Genomic DNA, 19,869 nt, shown 5'->3' on the forward strand with positions numbered 1-19,869 from the left:
CTATAGTAAGAGAATTTATTGTTTTGTCAATAACCTTGGTGCCACTTGATGAACCTTTACAAATTTTTCAAAAATTATACTTCAGGAGGGATTTTAAACAAAACTACAGCCTGAACCACTGGACAGAATTACACAAAATTTGGCAGAAAGCTAGGTTTTGCTCCAGAAAGTGTGCTTTTTGGATTTGGTGTAAATTTGTTCAGTTGTTTTTGAGGTATTAGAGCCAAACAGCCCGGGGATTACCACCTCCCTAGGACTAAATATAAATATTGTGAAGAGAGGCACAAGTGAGCCAAGCACAGCCCTTTGGACCACCACCTCACAGGGCTAAATTAAAGCTTGGAGGGGGGCCACACAGTGCGCCTCATGGAGCCAGCTTTGCAGCTGCAGCCAAGCCACAGCAAGCACTCTGGTTTCTGACAACGGGAACTGTCAAGCAGGTCCCACTGTCAGAAAGTGGAATTTTCATCTCTGTTCCCTACAGGCAGGTATGAGTGCAGGGAACAGAAATGGAAGCTTTGATTCAGCAAGCAGGGAGCTGCTGTTAAAAGCACCTTCTGCTTGCAGAGGCAATTGGGTGGTGGGGGGCCCTTGAGGTGTCCTCCGCGGTCCCAGATGGTCAATAAAGGGCATATAATAAAATTAATTTTAAAAAACATACAGGGACCAGCGGGGAAGTCCCTGAAGGCTCCCCCATTGTCCCAGATAGCCTATAAAGGGCTACAAAAATGCTAAAAAAAGAATAGTTCAGGGTGAAGGCCACAGACCTTCACATTGAGCATTGAGGGGTCGAGTCCAACCGGACTTGTTTCCCTCCTTTTCTATTTTAGAGAAAAAATGGTTAAGACTAATGCAAAAGGTGATCTTTCTATTTATAAATAAGAAATCCATTGCTCTTTTAAAATTGTGCAGAAATATTTCATTCTAAGTACATCATACATCAAAGTATAAAAAACTCACTGTCTCCATCTCACTCTCTTTCTCTCTCTCTCTTTCAGTCTCATTCTCCTACTAACACACCCACCCGGACAGATACGCACCCACTCACAGACCCACTAAGAAACTCACGCACTCACTCACAGACCGACTCAGACAGTTATGCACCCACTCACAGTCTGACTCAGACTGTCACAAATCCACTCACAGACTCACAGACACCCTCATGAACCTACTCACAGACCCACACACTGACGCACCCAGTAAAGCACTGATGTACGCACTCTCACATGTAAACAGACACTCTCACAGCCACTCACTCCATAGATACACCCTCTCCAACATATTCTGACACCCAGAGAGGACGCTGCCAACTCCCGTCATTCACAAAGAGCTCTGCACAGCGTGGAGTTGGGTGGTTAGGGGGGATGGCCATAGGATCTGCTGCAGGATAGGTCTTGTGAGCAACCTCTGATGCACACGGGTGAAGGCTGTGTATTGTGCAAGGTTGGGTGCTTATAGGGGATTGGCTCAGGGCCTTGCCAACTGCCACTGCACAAGGCTGGTGGTTGGATTATTGTATAGTAATGAAAATGTCTATACATTACAAGAGCCATAGAAATTCACTGAAAAAGAGAAAGGTTACAGGGACATTATAGTTAGGAAGTAAAATGTAAAAAAAACGTAGAAATTCACTGAGAAAAAATTGGTTACAGGTACTTTATATTTAGGTTCTGAATGTACTTGAACAACACCAAAGAAATTCAGCAATTATAGTTACAGTTCTTTCAAGTAACTTGTGCCCTAAGGTAACTATAACTCGTGCCCTCCTGCTACCCCAGTGATCGCCACCTCCCCAGGGCGATGCTCAAAATTAAAGAGGGGGTCAGCTTCCCAGAGCTATATTTAATTCATATGCGGGGTGTACCAAGTACCCCCTCGCAGCCCTGGGGACCACCACCTCCCTAGGGCTATAGTAATAATAAAGTGAAGGGGGTCAATTTCTAATCCCCGTAGCCCCGGGGATCACCAACTCTTCCATGTTGGAGGGGGGCAAGGCAGCCCCACTTGTGGAGCCATTGATGATCCTGGGGACCACCACCCCTCAGGGCCAGCTCCTGTTATGTCCTGGGGTACCCACCCTCGGGACATAGCTGCTTGCTGTGGCACAGCAAAAACTCTGCATTTTGACAGCAGCACTTGTCAAACAGGTACAGCTGTGTAAAAGCAGAGTTTTCATCTCTGTTCTCTGCATGCAGATATACATACAGGGAACAAAGGTGAGAGCATTGCTCCAGCAACCAGGCAGCTGCTTTTAAAGCAACTGCCTGCTTGCTGGAGCAAAGGGACTGCAGGGGAGGCCTTGCGACTCCCCCTGCGGTCCCATAAAGCCATAAGGGCGTATTACAAAATAAATAAAAGAAATATAGTCAAGGATCTGAGGGAAGGCCCTGAGGCTCCCCCGGCAGTCCCAGATAGCCAATAAGGGCATATTACTAAAGAAATCAATACATTTTGTCAGGGACCATGGAGGAGGCCTTGAGGCTCACCCCCAGTCCCAGATAGCCCAAAAATGTCTAAAAGAAAATATAAAAAAACACCTGAATGGCTCAAGTGTGAATATCACCAACCTTCATACTGAGCGTTGAGGGTTTGAGACCATGGGCCAGATGTAGCAAGCTTTTTGCATGGCGCAAGCAGCGAATTTCAAAAAGCAAAAAGTACATTGTGAGGCTCATTTACCATTTTGCGGGTCAGTAACCTAGTTACCATCTCACAAAATGGGAATGCGACTCGCAAATAGGAAGGGGTGTTCCCCTTCCTATATGCGATTCGCATCGCGATGTAGAATTGCTTTGTGACCGCGAACGCGGTCGCAAAGCAATTCACAATTGCCACCAGTGTCACACTGGTGGTAACCCATTCGCAAAATGGAAGGCGTCCCCATGGGACCCCTTCCCCTTTGTGAATGGCCCTGAAAAAATGAAACAAAAACGTTTCATTTTTTCGTTTGTATTGCAACTCGTTTTCCTGTAAGGAAACCGGGCTGCAATACAAAAAAAAACTGCTTAATTTAAAATCAGTCACAGACATCGTGGTCTGCTGTCTCCAGCAGGCCACCATCCCTGTGAGTGCTGCAAATCGCAAGGGGCTCGCAAATTGCAAATCGCAGATGGTATCAGGCTCATACTGAAAGGTGATCTTACTCTTTTTTTTAATGACAAATACATATTCCTTTTCAGATTGTGCATAAATATCTCATTCTAAGTATCTCATGCATGAAAGCCTAAAAAGCTCTCGCTCCCATTCACTCTCTTTTTCTCTCTCTTTCTCCCACTCACACGCCCACTCAGACCCTTATGCACCCGCTCACAGACCCACTCAGGCACTCACGCACCCACTCAGAGACCCACACAGACCCTTGTGCACCCACTCACTGCCCCAGTCAGACCCTCATGCACCCACTCACATACCCACGCAGGCAGTTACGCACCCACTCCCCAACCCACTCAGACTCTCACACACCTACTCACAGACCCACTGACACACTCAGGCACCCACTCACAGAACCACACAACCACTGACACACCCCCTAAAACACTGATGTACACACTCTCACACAAAGAGAGTCTCACAGCTACTCTCACCCCAAGATACACCCTCTCACGCCAATTTTTGCACCCAGAGAAGCCACTGCCAACTCTCTCCATGCAAGGTCAAAGGGCTGTGCACAGTATGGGGTTGGGTATTTAGGAGGGTTGGCCGTAGGGTCTGACTGCGTGCCAGGTCTTGTGGGCAACCTCCGTTATGCATGGTTGACTGCTTATAGGAGATTGGCCTCAGGCCTTCTGGCCGTCCGCTGATGTGCATGGCCGAAGATCGTGGATGGTGGTGGCTGGATTACCATATAGTAATGAAAATTACTATACGTTAAAAATAACAAAGAAACTTACTGGCAAAAACAAATATTACAGGATCGGTATAGATAGGAAATAGATTTTTTTTTTAAAGCATAGAAATTCACTTAAAAACACAAAAGTTACAGGGATGATATAGTTAGGCTCACATTTAAATGTACGAAATCACAGAAATTCACCAGGTATAGTTAGAGTTACCTCAGGTAACTCTAACTTGTGCCCTAAGGTAACTAAAACTTGAGCCCTCATCATTCATTGTTAATTACCCCACAAATTTTAGCACTCATGACATCTTCGATAGCATCATCGATAATGTCATTGTAACATCTGCAGTAAAATTAGTGATCAGAATACTGTGCATGGCGGGGGTGCAAATTATAGTTACCTTAGGGCACGAGTTATAGTCACATCAAGTAACTCTAATTATAGTTGCTAAATTATTTGGGTGATTTTAGAGTTTTTGTTAGATTTCCATGTGCATATGTTAAAAAAAAAATAGTGAATTCGTTTTGATATATATTTTTTTAATTTGGTATTTATTTGAGTGTATCGTAATATGATTGTTTATATATAATGCATTTTGTTTTTTACATGGGGCATGGTGGATATAATGATATGGATTTTCTATGTCCTTTTTTTCTGCACATTATGATACTGTTCTGCACGGGTGTAGTGATTCTCAGATAAGGATTTCTGCACTTACCTTCCATTGCATGCTTACTAATTAGTATCTATCTGTTTAACATATGCTATTGCCTACTTGGGCATTATTTCTATATCTATGACATATTGAACAGGCTTGGTGCTATTAATTATAGTACGTTTATACATTCTAATGTTATTTTCTAATGTTATTTTGTAAAATAATGATTGGGTGTCTAGCTGGTATTATTCAATAGGAGATTGGAGAGATAAAATAATACATATTGTTTATAGGCAGTAGTATGATTCGCTGGTATCGACACATCGTGCCAGATTAGTATTGTATTTATAACAATATTTTTTCCCACTGCATCCATGTTCTGTATGATAAAAATATAAAGGTAGAGATTAATTGCCTGTTTTTAATCATCTAGACAGTGTCACTGAACATGAAATATAGACGGTATTATGTATTTTCTGTACTTAACTATGGTAATCACTTTTTCCGTGTCCTGTTTCTATGTGAATAAACATTGTCATATTTCTCCTATTTGGATTGGCTGTTAGGTGCACTTGATCAAGGCTGCTGAGTCAGCCGAAACGCGTCTTGGTTGCGATTAATTAAACTTGCCATGTTTATTACTGTCCCTGATGCCCTGAGTGTGTGTTTACAATTGTTATTTGGTGTTTTGATTCTAATACCGGTATGCTCTGCCGGTTTACGCACCACCCCTCATGGGCCACCCGAGCCCAGAAGGAGCGCTGCGTTTTTCGTTATATATGTATATCTATATATATATATAGATATACATATATATATATATATTTATATATATATGTGTGTGTTAGACCTGACAGACTTAGGGTGGTCACCCCTAACTTTTTGCCTGCCTCCCTCCACTTTTTAGATACTGTTTTTGCTGGTTTTAAGACTCTGCACACTTTACCACTGCTAACGAGTGCTAAAGTGCATATGCTCTCTCTCTTTAAACATGGAAACACTGGATCATACCCAATTGGGCTTTTTAATTTACTTATACGTCCCTATTAGAGTGCACTATATGTGCCCAGGGCCTGTAGATTAAATGCTACTAGTGGGCCTGCAGCACTGATAGTGCCACTACTTAAGTAGCCCCTTAACCTTGTTTCAGGCCTGCCATTGCAAGGCCTGTGTGTGCAGTTTCACTGCCAATTCGACTTGGCATTTAAAAGTACTTGCCAAGCCTAAAACTCCTCTTTTTCTACATATAAGTCACCCCTAAGGCGTGCCCTGGGTAGCCCCTAGGGCAGGGTGCTGGGTAGGCAAAAGGCAGGACGAGACTTCACCTCAGCGATAAAGACTCCTTGTGCGGTGAAATTCGACGCACAGCCTGCCAGAAACAACGCACAGCCTGCACTGCAGTGAAAATTTCACTGCACGCTCAACCAGAAAGACGCAGCCCGACACAGCCCAACAGCACGATGCAGCACCAGCGTAGCGATCGGAAATTCAATGCAGGGCCTCACCGGGTCGATGCACAGCTGAGCCGGAACGACGCAGCCCGATTTCCAGAGAGGAATCGACGCAGCACCTGTTGTGAGGTAGAAAATGTGACGCAACACCTGCCGGATCAATGCAGCTCCTGTGACTTCGTCCTAGCAGCGCCGGAAAACCAAGCATCGTAGCCGGAGCATCTGAAAACCCTGCAACCCAAAGAGGATCCACAACCGAGTGCCAGAAATCGACGAACAACCATCCCTGCTTCAAAACCAAATAACGCATCCGGGTGTGCGACCTGAGAAATCAAAGCACCCACCCTTTGTTTCCACGCATCTCCTCCTCTGCGGTTCATTGCGGAGATTTTTCACACGAACCAGGTACTTTGTGCTTGAAAGAGACTTTGTTTGCTTTAAAAAGACTTAAGACACTTTGGGGGTCATTACGACCTCAGCGGTCTTGTAAAAAGACCGCTGAGGCCGCGGGAGACAGAATACCGCCATTGCCGGCGGTATTCCTGGCTCCCTATTATGACATTTCCGCTGGGCCAGCGGACGGTAAGAGTGTTACCGTCTGCTGGCCCAGCGGAAATGTCACATCAACATTGCTGCCGGCTCGTAATAGAGCTGGCGGCAATGCTGATGTGCAGCGGGTGCAGTAGCACCCGTCGCGCATTTCACTGCCCGAAATTCGGGCAGTGGAATGCTCGACGGGGCTAGGCCTGGGGGCCCCTGCACTGCCCATGCCAAGTGCATGGGCAGTGCAGGGGCCCCCAGGGGCACCCCAAGTCCCCTTACCATGAGCCTTTCAATGGCGGTGTCTACCGCCACGGACAGGCTAGCAGTCGGGGACTCATAATCCCCAGGGCAGCGGTGCTTGCACCGCTGCCCTGGGGATTATGACCGCCAGGCGGAATCCAGGCGGGATATTGGAGGGGCCGGCGGTATGGCCGTGGCACTTCCGCCACGGTCATAATTGCTGGCGGAACACCGCCAGCCTGTTGGCGGTGTTACCGCCACCTTACCGCCGGCCGCCAGGGTCGTAATGACCCCCTTTATATCACTTTTCAGTGATATCTCAACATTTACTTATTGCATTTTAAACATTTTTACCTGCATTTATCCAGATAAATATTATATATTTTTCTAAACACAGTGAGGTGCATTTTTGTGGTGCTATGTTGTGTTATTTTATGATTTATTGCACGTATACATTACACATTGTCTTCTAAGTTAAGCCTGACTGCTCAGTTACAAGCTACCAGAGGGTGGGCACAGGAGTATTTGTAATGTGTGTGACTTACCCTTACTAGAGTGAGGGTCCTTGCCTTGACAAGGGTAACCTGACTGCCAGCCAAAGACCCCATTTCTTAAAAAACACATATATATATATATATATATATATATATATATATATATATATATATATTTATATATCAAAACACAAAGCTCTCCATTTCAGGGGGGACCCAACCCTGACAGGGCGGCCTTCAGTAAGCAGGAACAGTGCAACCTGCTTCAAACATCCAACGAAGCAAAAGCAACTGAAGCCTGACTGTGGTGGGAATTTGTCTTTTATTATAAATTGAATATTTTAGCTTAATTACTTCCAGACTCGTTTCGGCTGAACAGCAGCCTTAATCATTGGTGAGAGTCAGCACTGCACTCATTTGAATGAACTGCCTAATCATGTTGTAGTCCACAAATCCTCCATATACCATAATGCACTAGGGAAGTACTAGTAATCATATATAAGCTGCAGTCAGTATTCCAATTCTTCCATTTCTCGTATTATCATATATATTTGTCATTCTTGTTTCTGCAGTTATATTCCTTATTAGTATAGTTCCCATCGTACATTTTAAAATGTCAGTTTCTGGATTCAACAGGTTAACACCAGTAGTCATAGTCCGTAATAGTTGCAGTCCATGTATTAAAACTTTCACAAAGCACCATTACTCTTGTAAAGCATAAACAGATAGCAAATAATGTCAGACGTCTTCCTTTAACCACAGTTTGCCTTTTGATATAAATATATCTCAAGCATCCCTTGCTCACCTCAGCAAAGTGTGAAAATCAGGTGAAATACTTTTGCTGCGCTTTCTTAGAGACGGGCAGGTCATGCCCTTCATATTAAATCCAACACACAATTCTCCATTTCAGGGGACCCCCAACCCTGACAGGGCGGCTTTCAGTAAGCAGGAACAGAGCAACCTGCTTGAAACATCCAACAAATATATATATGAGTAATAGCCACTCTGTAGTTATGGTAAGGATTTTTAGAGATAGGAATTCTCAAATTTGTGCTTACTGATAACTTTGCCACTGTTTGCTGAATCTCCCAGAAACTTTGCAGACCTATTCCTTTTCCTACATTGGAAAATGATATAAAGTTTTGGCGGTGATACTTTAGGAAGGTGCAAATAAAAAAGGGGAGCCCCAAAATACACTTTTTCCACCAATGCTTTTTCCATATTTTTTTTGCTCAGGCCTAGTGACAAAACAGCTTGCCAGATTTTCATTTAAAAAAATGTATTTATAGATTATGGGGTGGAAATTATCCTTTTTGGTACTAAATATAATTTGGTTAAGTAGTTTTGAAGTTATAAGGCACTAAATCTTAGTGATATATTGGGCCACACTACAATCTACTCCACTCCAATGTGTAACATGCCACTCCACTCTATGACATGCCAATACACTGTTTGCCACTACACCCTATAGCCCTTCATTTTAAGAGAATGTTTGATGCACCACTCTATGACACTCCCTCCACTCCACTCCACTCTACTCAATGGCATACCATTCCAATCTACGTCAATCTACTCTACTGTACACCAGCCTACTATAGTCCTTTCTATGACACTGTAATTTACTCTATGACAATGTACTCCACTGTACAATACTCTAAACAACTCCCTCTATGTCTTGATGTAGACTGCCACTTTGCACTGCTGATGGCCTTAAAAAGTTTCTCTTTCTCCTTCCTTCACACTCCAGGAAGGACAGTGGTCCATGCTTGTCAACTCACGACCAGACCACGCCACACCAGGTCTTCCTGAGTATTTAGTTAGACTGCAAGTTGTTCAGAATGCTGCAACACATCTGATTCTGTAATCTGTCCAGTGTGTCTCCATTTCTTCTAATCTCATGACTTTTCATTGGCTTCCGTTTAAGAAGAGGATTTTCTTCAAGATCTAGGTTCTGACTCATATAGCCTTCTTCACCGCCAGTCCTTGGTATCTCTCGGATCAGCTTCAGCTTTATCTCCCTCATTCATCAAACGCTGGTAGTAGTTTCAAAATTCAGGCAGGTTCTGAAATGTAGGCAGGTCAGAAAAGGTGGTCGGTTTATCTCCTATGTGTCCACTCAGTGCTGGAGCCAGTTCCCTGTCGAACTTCATACCCTCAGTGGCTAATTACAATTTCGGAAGATGTTAAAAACTGGCAGTTTGTTTCTGTTTGATGTCACATTATTTAATCGTTCTACAATTCCTCAGTGTACAAACGCTATACGAAGCATGAGCACACTCTACAAACCATATCATGCATTAATTGATTGATTCATTCATTTGATAAAGGTATGTTTTAATGCTGAATGTGAAGCAAGATTCTCACTCGGAGTAAGTGAATGGCATTTACATTGAATGAGCTTAGCTTTCACTCAAGTCTATGTAAGTTTTACAGCTCTTCTCTTCCTTCAGGTGTGTGCCTCCTAACGTGCATAAAAATCACAGACCTGCATTACCATGCCAATTTGGGGATGCAGTTCTCTAGTGTGTAATAGACATGGGAAATCTTGTAGATCACAAACCTGCAGGGGGGAATCAGGATAAATGGACAAGAGAGATTTTCTCTGTGAGAAAATGTGTCACAAACAACATGATTAGGGCCCACCACCACCATTCCAATCCCCTTTTTCCAATGCATAGGGGAAGACAAATACTTCTTTGAGTCGGATGTGCCTACTTTGAATCATAGAAAGTTTCACACTAAACATCATTTTTAAGCAGAGTCCAAGAATACATCATTACCTTGTTGACTCTCATAACCTACTGATTAAGGCGTCTGGTGGCTCTTTCAAATACTTCTATCAGAGTTTGTTGGCTGAAAAGCAGTGACCTACCTCTGTAACCAAAGCTTCAGTTTAAATAATGCATTAAATTCCAATTTTATTTTAGTCACATCAAAACATATCTTTTAAGTGAAAAAAGAAAATATGTCTGTTTTAAACGTTTCTTTCAACATTTATCCTCACAAAACCATCAGTTGCTTCTTTGCCAAATATCACTTGATTAATCATATTATACTGTCAGTGCATTGCACACATATTAGTCTTCCTAAATGGATTAAAGTCCAGTCATTATCGCCCTGCATTTCACATTCCTACCAAATGATTTCCTAGGCATTACAACACACGCATAAGACAGCAGAAAATGTTCCCCAGAATTCCGACCCACTTATGAATTTGACCCTTGCATTCTTTCTAAACTGTGATGGGTTTACCAAGTTGCAAATCATGTAAAAATTCTTCTTAGTTACCCTAAATAGACTGCTATTTGTAATGTCTCTTAACTCAAGTGACTTCTACAGATGAGTTTCATCTCTGCTGTTTTTCATCACTGATATTGCATTTAATGCTCCCCCAGTTTTAATAAAAAGTATCTTACACCCTTACTGCTCTTTTGCATTTTCTTTAATTTATGCACACTTAACCACACCATATTAAACATGTTATTAGTAATTAAATGATAGTTTTCACCCAAATGGGTTACCGGAATGGTTATTACTCATGGTCTTACTATGAAATGTTAGTTATGAGCTACTATTAGCCCCTGTTCCCATTTTGTTGTAATCTTACTCATTGTCATCCATACAAACCTCAGCATGGCACTTTTAATTTGCGATCACAAACACATGAAATCATGGCAAGGTAAATCAGTTCAGTACCAAATGTGCCCCTTACCTTATCCAGAGCTTCTTGCACTACCGCTTCACTCTGAGTGTCCAAAGCAGATGTTGCTTCATCCAGCAAAAGAATCTTTGGATTCCTTATTAGGGCACGAGCAATTGCAATTCTCTGTTTTTGCCCTCCACTCAACTTTGCACCTCTTTCACCGACCATTGTGTTAAATTTCTTAAATAAAGATATATAAGTATTACATAAGCTTCATTTGTTTATCACTGTGTGATCATTAGGTCGGAGTACACCATTAAACAGCCTGAAACATTTAAAACTTGCTGAATACCACTAAGAGGATACTAGATAGAGAAATCTAGTGCCAACATCAGTAGATCATTATATAAAAACATTAAAAAAGTGAGGAGATAGTTATGGACATTGATTCACCAAAATGCCTCAGGAACTGGAAGACATCAAACCCTCTTTGACCTCAACAGGAAGTACCATCATATAAACTTGCATCCAAATGCCCCCAGGAGGTGATGTAAATAAATAGTTTATTGTTTGATTAATTAAAACCTTACAATATCGCAGTTATTGTAACTGGCATATTTTCAAGATTTAAAACACATACATAAAAATAATTTCAAGCATCAGATATACAAACATTTAAAAGAATCTTCAAGGATTAAATTCTAATTTTCTGTAAAGTGCTTAACTAAAATTGTAAGCAAACAATGTGTTAAAATACATAAAAGCAGCAATCCATAATTGCAAGATATCTTATTGTGTTGCAAAAGCTTAACTGTGATAATATATTTGATGTTAATCATGACCATTTTCATACCCACAATTTAATTACTACTAACATAGTTAAGCCAGGATATTCTCATAAATTTCAATTTTTTTCGCCAAAAGCTTAAAGTACTTTGTAAAATTACAGTTTAAGAAATGACTGATAATTTAAAGCATGGAATCACAGCTTGCCTGCATGACCGAATTTCCCACTGATTAAAAGGTATTTTTAGCAGCATCTTCCTCTCTTTTAATAGAACTGGACATAGGCAGGTAGGATGAATGATGTTTTCCTCCCCCATCTGACTGTCTACAGCTAGTCTTGTCTGTATCCCGGACCCAAGGTGCCGTGGGAATAAGCCCAGAAAGGAGATCGAGCAGGAGCCGGTTGAAACCGACTTTTAATTGTCTGGACAAACTGGTCTCTAGAAGGGACAATGGTTTGAAAATCTTATATTCATGCATTATCACCCAGGCTTGGAATCTGCAAGAAGGGTCCTACTTATCTTTTAGCAACAACATTTTTTACATCAGACAGTTAATACCTGTTTTTAAAAGGCTGTAAGGACAGAGACATTTCTCATAGTGGAAGAACAGCCACATTACCAATCGCAGCTTTCAAGTACTGCTGTAACGGGGCATTTGTATTCTTTGGATTTCTTGCCAAAGAGCTTGGCATAGTTGTTTTGAATTGTTCAATTCTATTCATTTCTACACATTGAGGTGAACTCCTTTTCTTGCAACAATTAGATTAAAAAGGCCAAATTCTAGCATTATCTGGTATGGCGAGGCATTGCGGAGGAGATGGAGAAGAGATCTAAGGGGCATATTTATACTCCGTTTGCGCCGAATTTGTGTCGTTTTTTTCGACGCAAATTCGACGCAAAACTAACTCCATATTTATACTTTAGCGTTAGACGCGTCTAGCGCCAAAGTTCATGGAGTTAGCGTCATTTTTTTGCGTGAACACCTTCCTTGCGTTAACGATATGCAAGGTAGGTGTTCCCGTCTTAAAAAATGACTCCGATGCATATGCGTCGTATTTATACTCCCGGGCAAAAATGACGCCCGGGAGTGGGCGGGTCTAAAAAACCCGCATTAGCGCCGGATTTTAACGCCTGGGTCAGGGCAGGCGTTAAGGGACCTGTGGGCTCAGAATGAGCCCAGAGGTGCCCTCCCCTGCCCCCAGGGACACCCCCTGCCACCCTTGCCCACCCCAGGAGGACACCCAAGGATGGAGGGACCCACCCCAGGGACATTAAGGTAAGTTCAGGTAAGTATTTTTTTTATATTTTTTTTGTGGCATAGGGGGGCCTGATTTGTGCCCCCCTACATGCCACTATGCCCAATGACCATGCCCAGGGGACATGAGTCCCCTGGGCATGGTCATTGGGCAAGGGGGCATGACTCCTGTCTTTGCTAAGACAGGAGTCATTTCAATGGGGGTTGGGCGTCGTAAAAAAATGGCGCAAATCGGGTTGAGGTGATTTTTTTGCCTCAGCCTGACTTGCACCATTTTTGGACGCCCATACTCCATTTTCCCCCTACGCCGGCGCTGCCTGGTGTACGTCGTTTTTTTTCACGCACACCAGGCAGCGCCGGCGGCTAACGCCGGCTAACGTCATTGAATAAATACGGCGCCCGCATGGCGCTTCAGAATGGCGTTAGCCGGCGCTAATCTTTTTGACGCATAACTGCGTTAGCGCAGTTTTGCATCAAAAAGTATAAGTATGGCCCTAAGTGTCCTTGAGAGAATCACATTTAAACTTTTTGTGTCGCTGCCACGCAGTGTCTCCCTTCCATAAGTAATACTCAGCAATAGTTTTGCTGATATTATTTTTAGCAATAGCAGATAGCCTGGACCACCTAATGATATCTGTAATGTATGAACTGCGAAGTGTAGCGTGCTACCCTTTCTTTGTAAATCATATCTATGATGCTGGAAGGTGCACTTATCAACCAATATCAGTCCCAGATATCTATACGTTTTTGACCTGTATCAGTTGTCGGCCTTATAAGTGCTTTTTATTGAATCCGGTTGTTTACTTCCATGACCTTGGTTTTCTTCTCATTAATTACCATTGCATTAATTGCCTAGTAATGTGATATTTTATCAATGAGTCACTGCAAGACTATTTTCGTTTGACATAAAAGAATCACGTTGTTAACATATAGAAGATTTGAGATATATTTGTCTCAAAGTTTGGGTGGATGACCATTTACTTCGTCTAGCGCCTGTGACAAATCAGCCAAAAACAGATTGAACAACTATGGTGCAAGAACACATCCTAGTTTCAGGATATGTAAAGTTAGTTGTGCTATATTTACCGCACCTCCACTGGGCTGGACGACAATAACAGTGGATATAGTAAATTACAATGAATACAGTCTGTTCAGTGCTGGTCAGGTATTTAAGCCATACTACCCAGAGCTTAAAAATCGGAGGTCCTCTAGGGAGCTACTGAGACTTATTTTTCAAGAGATATCCACACACTCCAGTATTATAGTTCGATTCCAGTTATGAGTCCATTCACAGTAAGAATGCGTAAGAAACAACTGAAGTTCAAATCCTTTTATTAGCACACAATGTTAGTCTTCTACAGCTTACACGTGTTTTGTCACTTCTGTGACTTTTTCAAGGCTAAAAATAATGTTCTCAAAACTGGTCTGTTCCCGTATGTTGTGGCTTCATGTCAGTGAGCTTTGAAGTCCTATCTTGGTCACATAGAAATAAATACAGAGGTGTTGAATTCATAATTGTGTTTAGTCACCAAGAAACCTCATCAGGTAATTCCATGTAAGTCAAAAAGTGCCCGCAACAAGCCCTGACGGTGATGTCAAATCACATGTGAAAAATCCCAGAGACATCTGTTTCATACTTTCATATCGTCATGTGAAATAGTAAAACTATGGCAGAAAATGTATCCTAATGGTGCTACACAGTTCCAAAAAAGAAATGAGGATCTGTGCAAGAAGCCTAATACTTATAACCTATCCCCAGAACAAGGGTGCAAAGAATTCTGGGTAACACAACCTTGTGAGAGCAATACAAATCACCCCATCCTGCATTTCTCTGGGTGTCTAGTTTAAAAAAATCTATAGGTTTGCTAGGTTTACCGTGATACCAGCTGAGCTGGTGCCTAAAAAACAACAGCTACTGATTTTGCAAAAAAATTGGTCAGTTTGGCGTGGTAAAATTTGGGCCATTTCCTGTCCTGGGCAATCAGACGACTTAGGAGAATGCTGGGATGAAGGAAGTTTGTGGCTTCCAGCAGATTCTAGAAATTTCCATCACTGAAATATGAGGACTTTTTTTTTAATCAAAGTTTGAGGTTTGCAAGGATTCTGGTTAACACGATCTAGTGAGAGCAATGGAAGTCACCCCATCTTGGATTTCCATGCATGTCTAGCTTTAAAAAAAGTACAGGTTTGCTCAGTGCTCCTTGGTGCCGGCTGAGCTAGGGCCCAAAAACCACAGCTACCCACTATGAAAAAAAACAGGTCAATTTAGAGTGCCATTTTTTGTCACAACCACTAGGCCTACCTACACAAATGAGATACCATTTTTATTGGGAGACTTAGGAGAACACTGAGCAGTAAAACAATCATTATTACCATTGTATTTCTCTGCATTTGCACCTTTCAAAGGTAAGACAATGTGTAAGAAAGCAGTCACTTTGAGAATTACCCTCTAATTCACAATTCATATTTTACCATATGAATTCCTCTATACCTGGTATATTTCAAGGTGCAGCTCAGTTATTGTCTTTGGGTACATCGAGCTCTTGGGAAACCTACAAATCCTATATATCCCAACAAACAGAAGAGTATAGCAGCTATAATCGTATGTTGCTTTAGTGAATCGATGTTGAAAGTGGATTATTAATAAGGGCAGGTATGTACCTACACTTAGTGACAGACAACAGTCCCTCATTAGGTCCAGTCAAGGTCTCTGTAAATCAATCCCGGCTCAACCCTTGGTAGCTTGGCACCACAAGTAGTTAGGCCTCACTTAGGAGACAGGTGTGGAAAGCATTTAATCAACAAAACAGTAAGTAAGTAAAACACAACACACAATAAAAATCTAACACCAATTTATATTTATAAAATTAGGAAATATTTTATCTTTAAAGTGACAACAAAATCACAAACATCCAATGTCGGGGACCGGAGTTATGAATTTTCAAATATTAAATGTAAAAAGGGCTTTCTAGTGACTAAAATCAAAAAGCACCAACTGGGGATATCTGGTCAGGCTTGACCAGGGCAGGGACAAACTTTGAGGCTGACCGCGATGGAGCCCAAGTCAGATACACTGAGCAGTAGAGAGTAGTCAAAATGTTACCTTCTGACTTTGGGCGCATTAGTTTGCCAGTCCCACTGCATAAAAACCAAACTGGGGGAGGGGACACCACCGCCATGGTCATGCTGTGCCCCCCAAGTATTTCACAATGTTTCCATTCTGCTGACAAGTCAGAAAATTATAGTATGTGTTCCTGCTGGGCTGATTGGCTGTAACTATGCTATGATATTGGCCATGTCTCCTTTAAGGGAGCAGTGGCCAATATCGTGGCACATACCATGGGCAGGGGCAGTGCAGGGGCTCTCCTGTGGCCCTCAGAACAAGCTTACCACCAGCCTTTCCCTAGCAGGTTGACTGCCATGAAAAGTCTGGGGGTAAGGTGAGTGGTAATCAGCAAGGTAGAGCTGAGTTCCGCGCTGCCCTGGCTGAATACAACTCAGACGGCTGTCACCCCATCAGGAACAATGTTTCTATCTGGGACGGCAGTCCCCAGGTGGTGCGACCACCAGGGTTGTAATGTGGTGGGTTGGACCGCCACAGTTGCGGTGGTCTGACCATCACCACAAGGCTGGTGGTCCTTAGTCCGCCAGCCTCGTGATGAGCATCTTAGTCTCATTTTGGAGATTTTTCTCTTGTCGTCGATCCATGCTCCTCTTCAGTCCGACTTGCAATGTGATGTCATTGGCTTAGCTCAGTGAAAGGTCCCAGTCAACTCCTGGAAGTGTCTTCGACCAGAAAATGCCCCGGAGCTTCAGTGGGAAGAACATGAAATTCAGACCGAGTCGGTGTTTGATGTCGCCATCTTGACTCCTGTCGACAGGTCGGAGCTTTTTCACAAAGTTGCTATAAACTTCTGGATGTTCTTCCAGAAGTATTTTTTGGGTCCCCTAAGTATCCACAAACTTGATATAAGGTTCCAGAAGCTCTGATTTGCTCCTTGGAAGTGAGGACTACAGTTCCCAGAATGCACTTAGTCAGAATCCTCATATGGCCATTGTCACTGGTCAGCTGGGCTCTTCTTGCAGGACTTGGTGCAGGGGATTTTGGTAAGATCCTTTGTACTTGTTGCTTCCAGGGAGTTCACTCCTGGTGCTCTTGAGGCAAGGTAATGTTCTTTTTTTGGTGAAGCCCACAGTTTGCAGCTGGTGCAGTTCTTGTGGGTGCAGCGTCCAGGTGTAGGTCAGGGCTCCAGCAGGGCAGTCCTTCTTCTTGTATCGTCTTCCAACAGGAATCTGAGTTGTGGAGCACCTCTGCCATATTTATCCTTGCTCCTGGGGTTGAGAAGCAGGGGGTGCTCCTGACCTATCAAGTGCAAACCACCACCCTCTTGAGTGACCACTTCTTGGGAAGTGTGGCAGAAATCAATCCCAGGGAGCAACATGTTTCAAACATCCAAGATGGTAAAAATTCAATCATAGAGTTTATATCTGGCTGAGTCCACCCACTGGTGTGGCTACATTTTCCTTAACACACCCCTTTCCAGCACCTATCTTAATCTAATCAGGGGGCTCCTAGCTAACTGGGGCTGCAGGAAATGGAGGAAGTTCAGTTTGTGTCCCAAGTGGCTTTCCTCCCTTTGAATATCAGTTTGGCTACTCCTCCACATCCTGTTCTGCCACCTGCTGTCACCTTTCTCCGCCCACAAGATGCTTCCTTTGTTTCAGCCCAGGCCCCTTCACACCTCATCAAGGCAGCCTGGCTCAGGCTGCCAGAGGCTGACCAATCAGGAAAGGGCCCGACACAGCTGAATCTGATAACTTTCAGAAAGAGTTCTAAAACTCTTTCCCCATGCTAGTCATATTAAATTCAACATTGACAAGTTGTTGGATTTATTCTGCCGTTTAATTTGGTTCTACACTTGCTATATTTAGCTTATCTCTATTAAAAATAAGACTTTTTTGTTTTAAAATAAAGTCTTTCCATGTTAGCCTATTGGGCCCATTGATAACAATGGGGAAAATGAATTTGCCTGTTTCTCCCTCACCAGGGCTTATAAAACATATTTTAGGAAGTCCCTGCTTATATTTACACTGCACCCAGCCCTGGGGGCATTGAGGACAGACCTTGGGGGTGACGTGTATGTAAAAATAAGGTAGCTTAGGACTTTGTATCCAAGTATGCAGACCTGCCTTTAAAATGACAGCAGGGACCACAACAGTGCACCCAGGGTGCCCTATCTATCCTGGGGTCCCTAAACCTACATGCCCTACTATATACTAGGGAGTTATAGGTAGGTTGTCAGAGGCAATTATAATTATGCCAAATTTACATATACCATTTTACACAGAGCACCGGCCCTGGGACTGGTTAGCAATGCCCAGGGCACAGTCAGAGCAAGTAACCACCAGCATCAGTCCAAATGTTTTCAAAGTGATCAGGCAAAGGAGGAAGATTTTCACACACACATGTTCCCACACTTTCTAACACTCCATCACATACATTTCTATTCATTCTCACTCACTCATTTTCACATGTGCAGTCACTTTTACTCATTCTTTCACTAAGTTATGCTCACTTACTCAATCTCACTCATTCCCACTCATTACCTGTCACTCACGCTCACTAAAGCACACATAAATATTCACACGTACTAACACACACACTCACAAATTGACATACTGTCTCTCAAACAAACACACCCTTATTCACACACAGGTGCACAACATATATTTTAAAAGCATTATTTTTACCTGAGCTGCCAGTGAGTGTCCTGTTCCAGCTCCGGGTGATCCATGGCTATTAAAACAGTAGTGGATAATAAACTATTTTTCATTATTGATGTAATGCAAATGGACAGAAATCAAACAGGGTGAAGCCTATGCTGATACCTATAAGAATGAGTTACCCCTAGATTCCGGACACTGATTCTGCCATCTCTGAGGCCAGAGATGTCAAAGGAAGTGTTGAGGTCTCCAAGGCCAAGCCAGGAGTCGCAATTGTGACCTTGGTGACCCCTAATTGATGTCTGTGCATACCATACTAACAGCTTTGTGTGAGGGCATGGAGTTTTGCATAGATTGTTCTCTTATACACTTGAACGTACATTCGATTGGCCTAACTTAGTGCTTGATGGAAGGAATACACGTCAAAAACGGACAGACATTCTGTCTGCCATATTAGAAATGCATCATATCGGGGGGAGCACGCACGAGCCGCCGTCCAAGATGGCCGCCTAACTACAGAGCTTTGCGCATCGTCGGATGATTTTTTTACCACCTGAGCCATTTATTTTTCTCTTTTTAATGGCGCTTCCATAATAACAGCTGTGGGATGTTTTGGTGAGCATTTTCATTGTTTTTAGGGCCGCCTAGCTTATTTTCTGACTCTCTAATTGCGTTTTTTCATTTCTCCTCATGAGATCGGCCATTTTGACTAATTTTTGCTCACCATTACATTGTACTTAGCTATTTTTTCTTTTAATATTTGATGGCTCGGCTTTCAGCTTTTTGCGCAAGCCTTGTAATTTATTTTTGCTGTCTCGTTAACATATGTTTGGGGTTCCTGTGTCACTCTTTTCCTTATTGAAGGCTTTTATTTTTATATGGGCAAACTAAAGAAAATAAAATCTCTGTCGCATCAGTCCTCCTCAGCTGACAAACTTTCGCAGTTTTTACAATTGGACACTTCTGCTGCAGCGTCTTCTTCTTCCATGTCAAAGATGTCTTCCTCATCTTCTTCTTCGCCTAAAGTTTCTGAGAATAATTCTACAAGTACTCATAAGGGGGTCAAACAGGACCCACCTTCACCAGTAAAATCTCCCTCGCCGATCTCTCTTGAACTTGTGCTTGACGAAATACGCGAATTGTGTCCTTTTATCGAAGAAACTAATTCTCGGATACAAAATCTTGATATTAAGTGGTCTCAAATAGAAGTGAGTGTCTCTGCTTTGGAACAAAG

General features: G+C 42.7%; 1 protein-coding gene across 1 annotated transcript in view; it reads right to left on the reverse strand.

The window, feature by feature from the left end:
• LOC138262020 (ATP-dependent translocase ABCB1-like) overlaps window positions 1–19,869 on the reverse strand; it is a 1,142,744-nt gene that overhangs the window by 444,962 nt on the left and 677,913 nt on the right. Inside the window, exon 15 of the mRNA XM_069211672.1 lies at window positions 10,938–11,108. Coding sequence (XP_069067773.1) covers window positions 10,938–11,108 — 171 coding nt within the window. The remainder of the gene's footprint in view (window positions 1–10,937; window positions 11,109–19,869) is intronic.

This window comes from Pleurodeles waltl, chromosome 10, assembly GCF_031143425.1.
Source record: "Pleurodeles waltl isolate 20211129_DDA chromosome 10, aPleWal1.hap1.20221129, whole genome shotgun sequence".
Lineage (NCBI taxonomy): Eukaryota > Metazoa > Chordata > Amphibia > Caudata > Salamandridae > Pleurodeles > Pleurodeles waltl.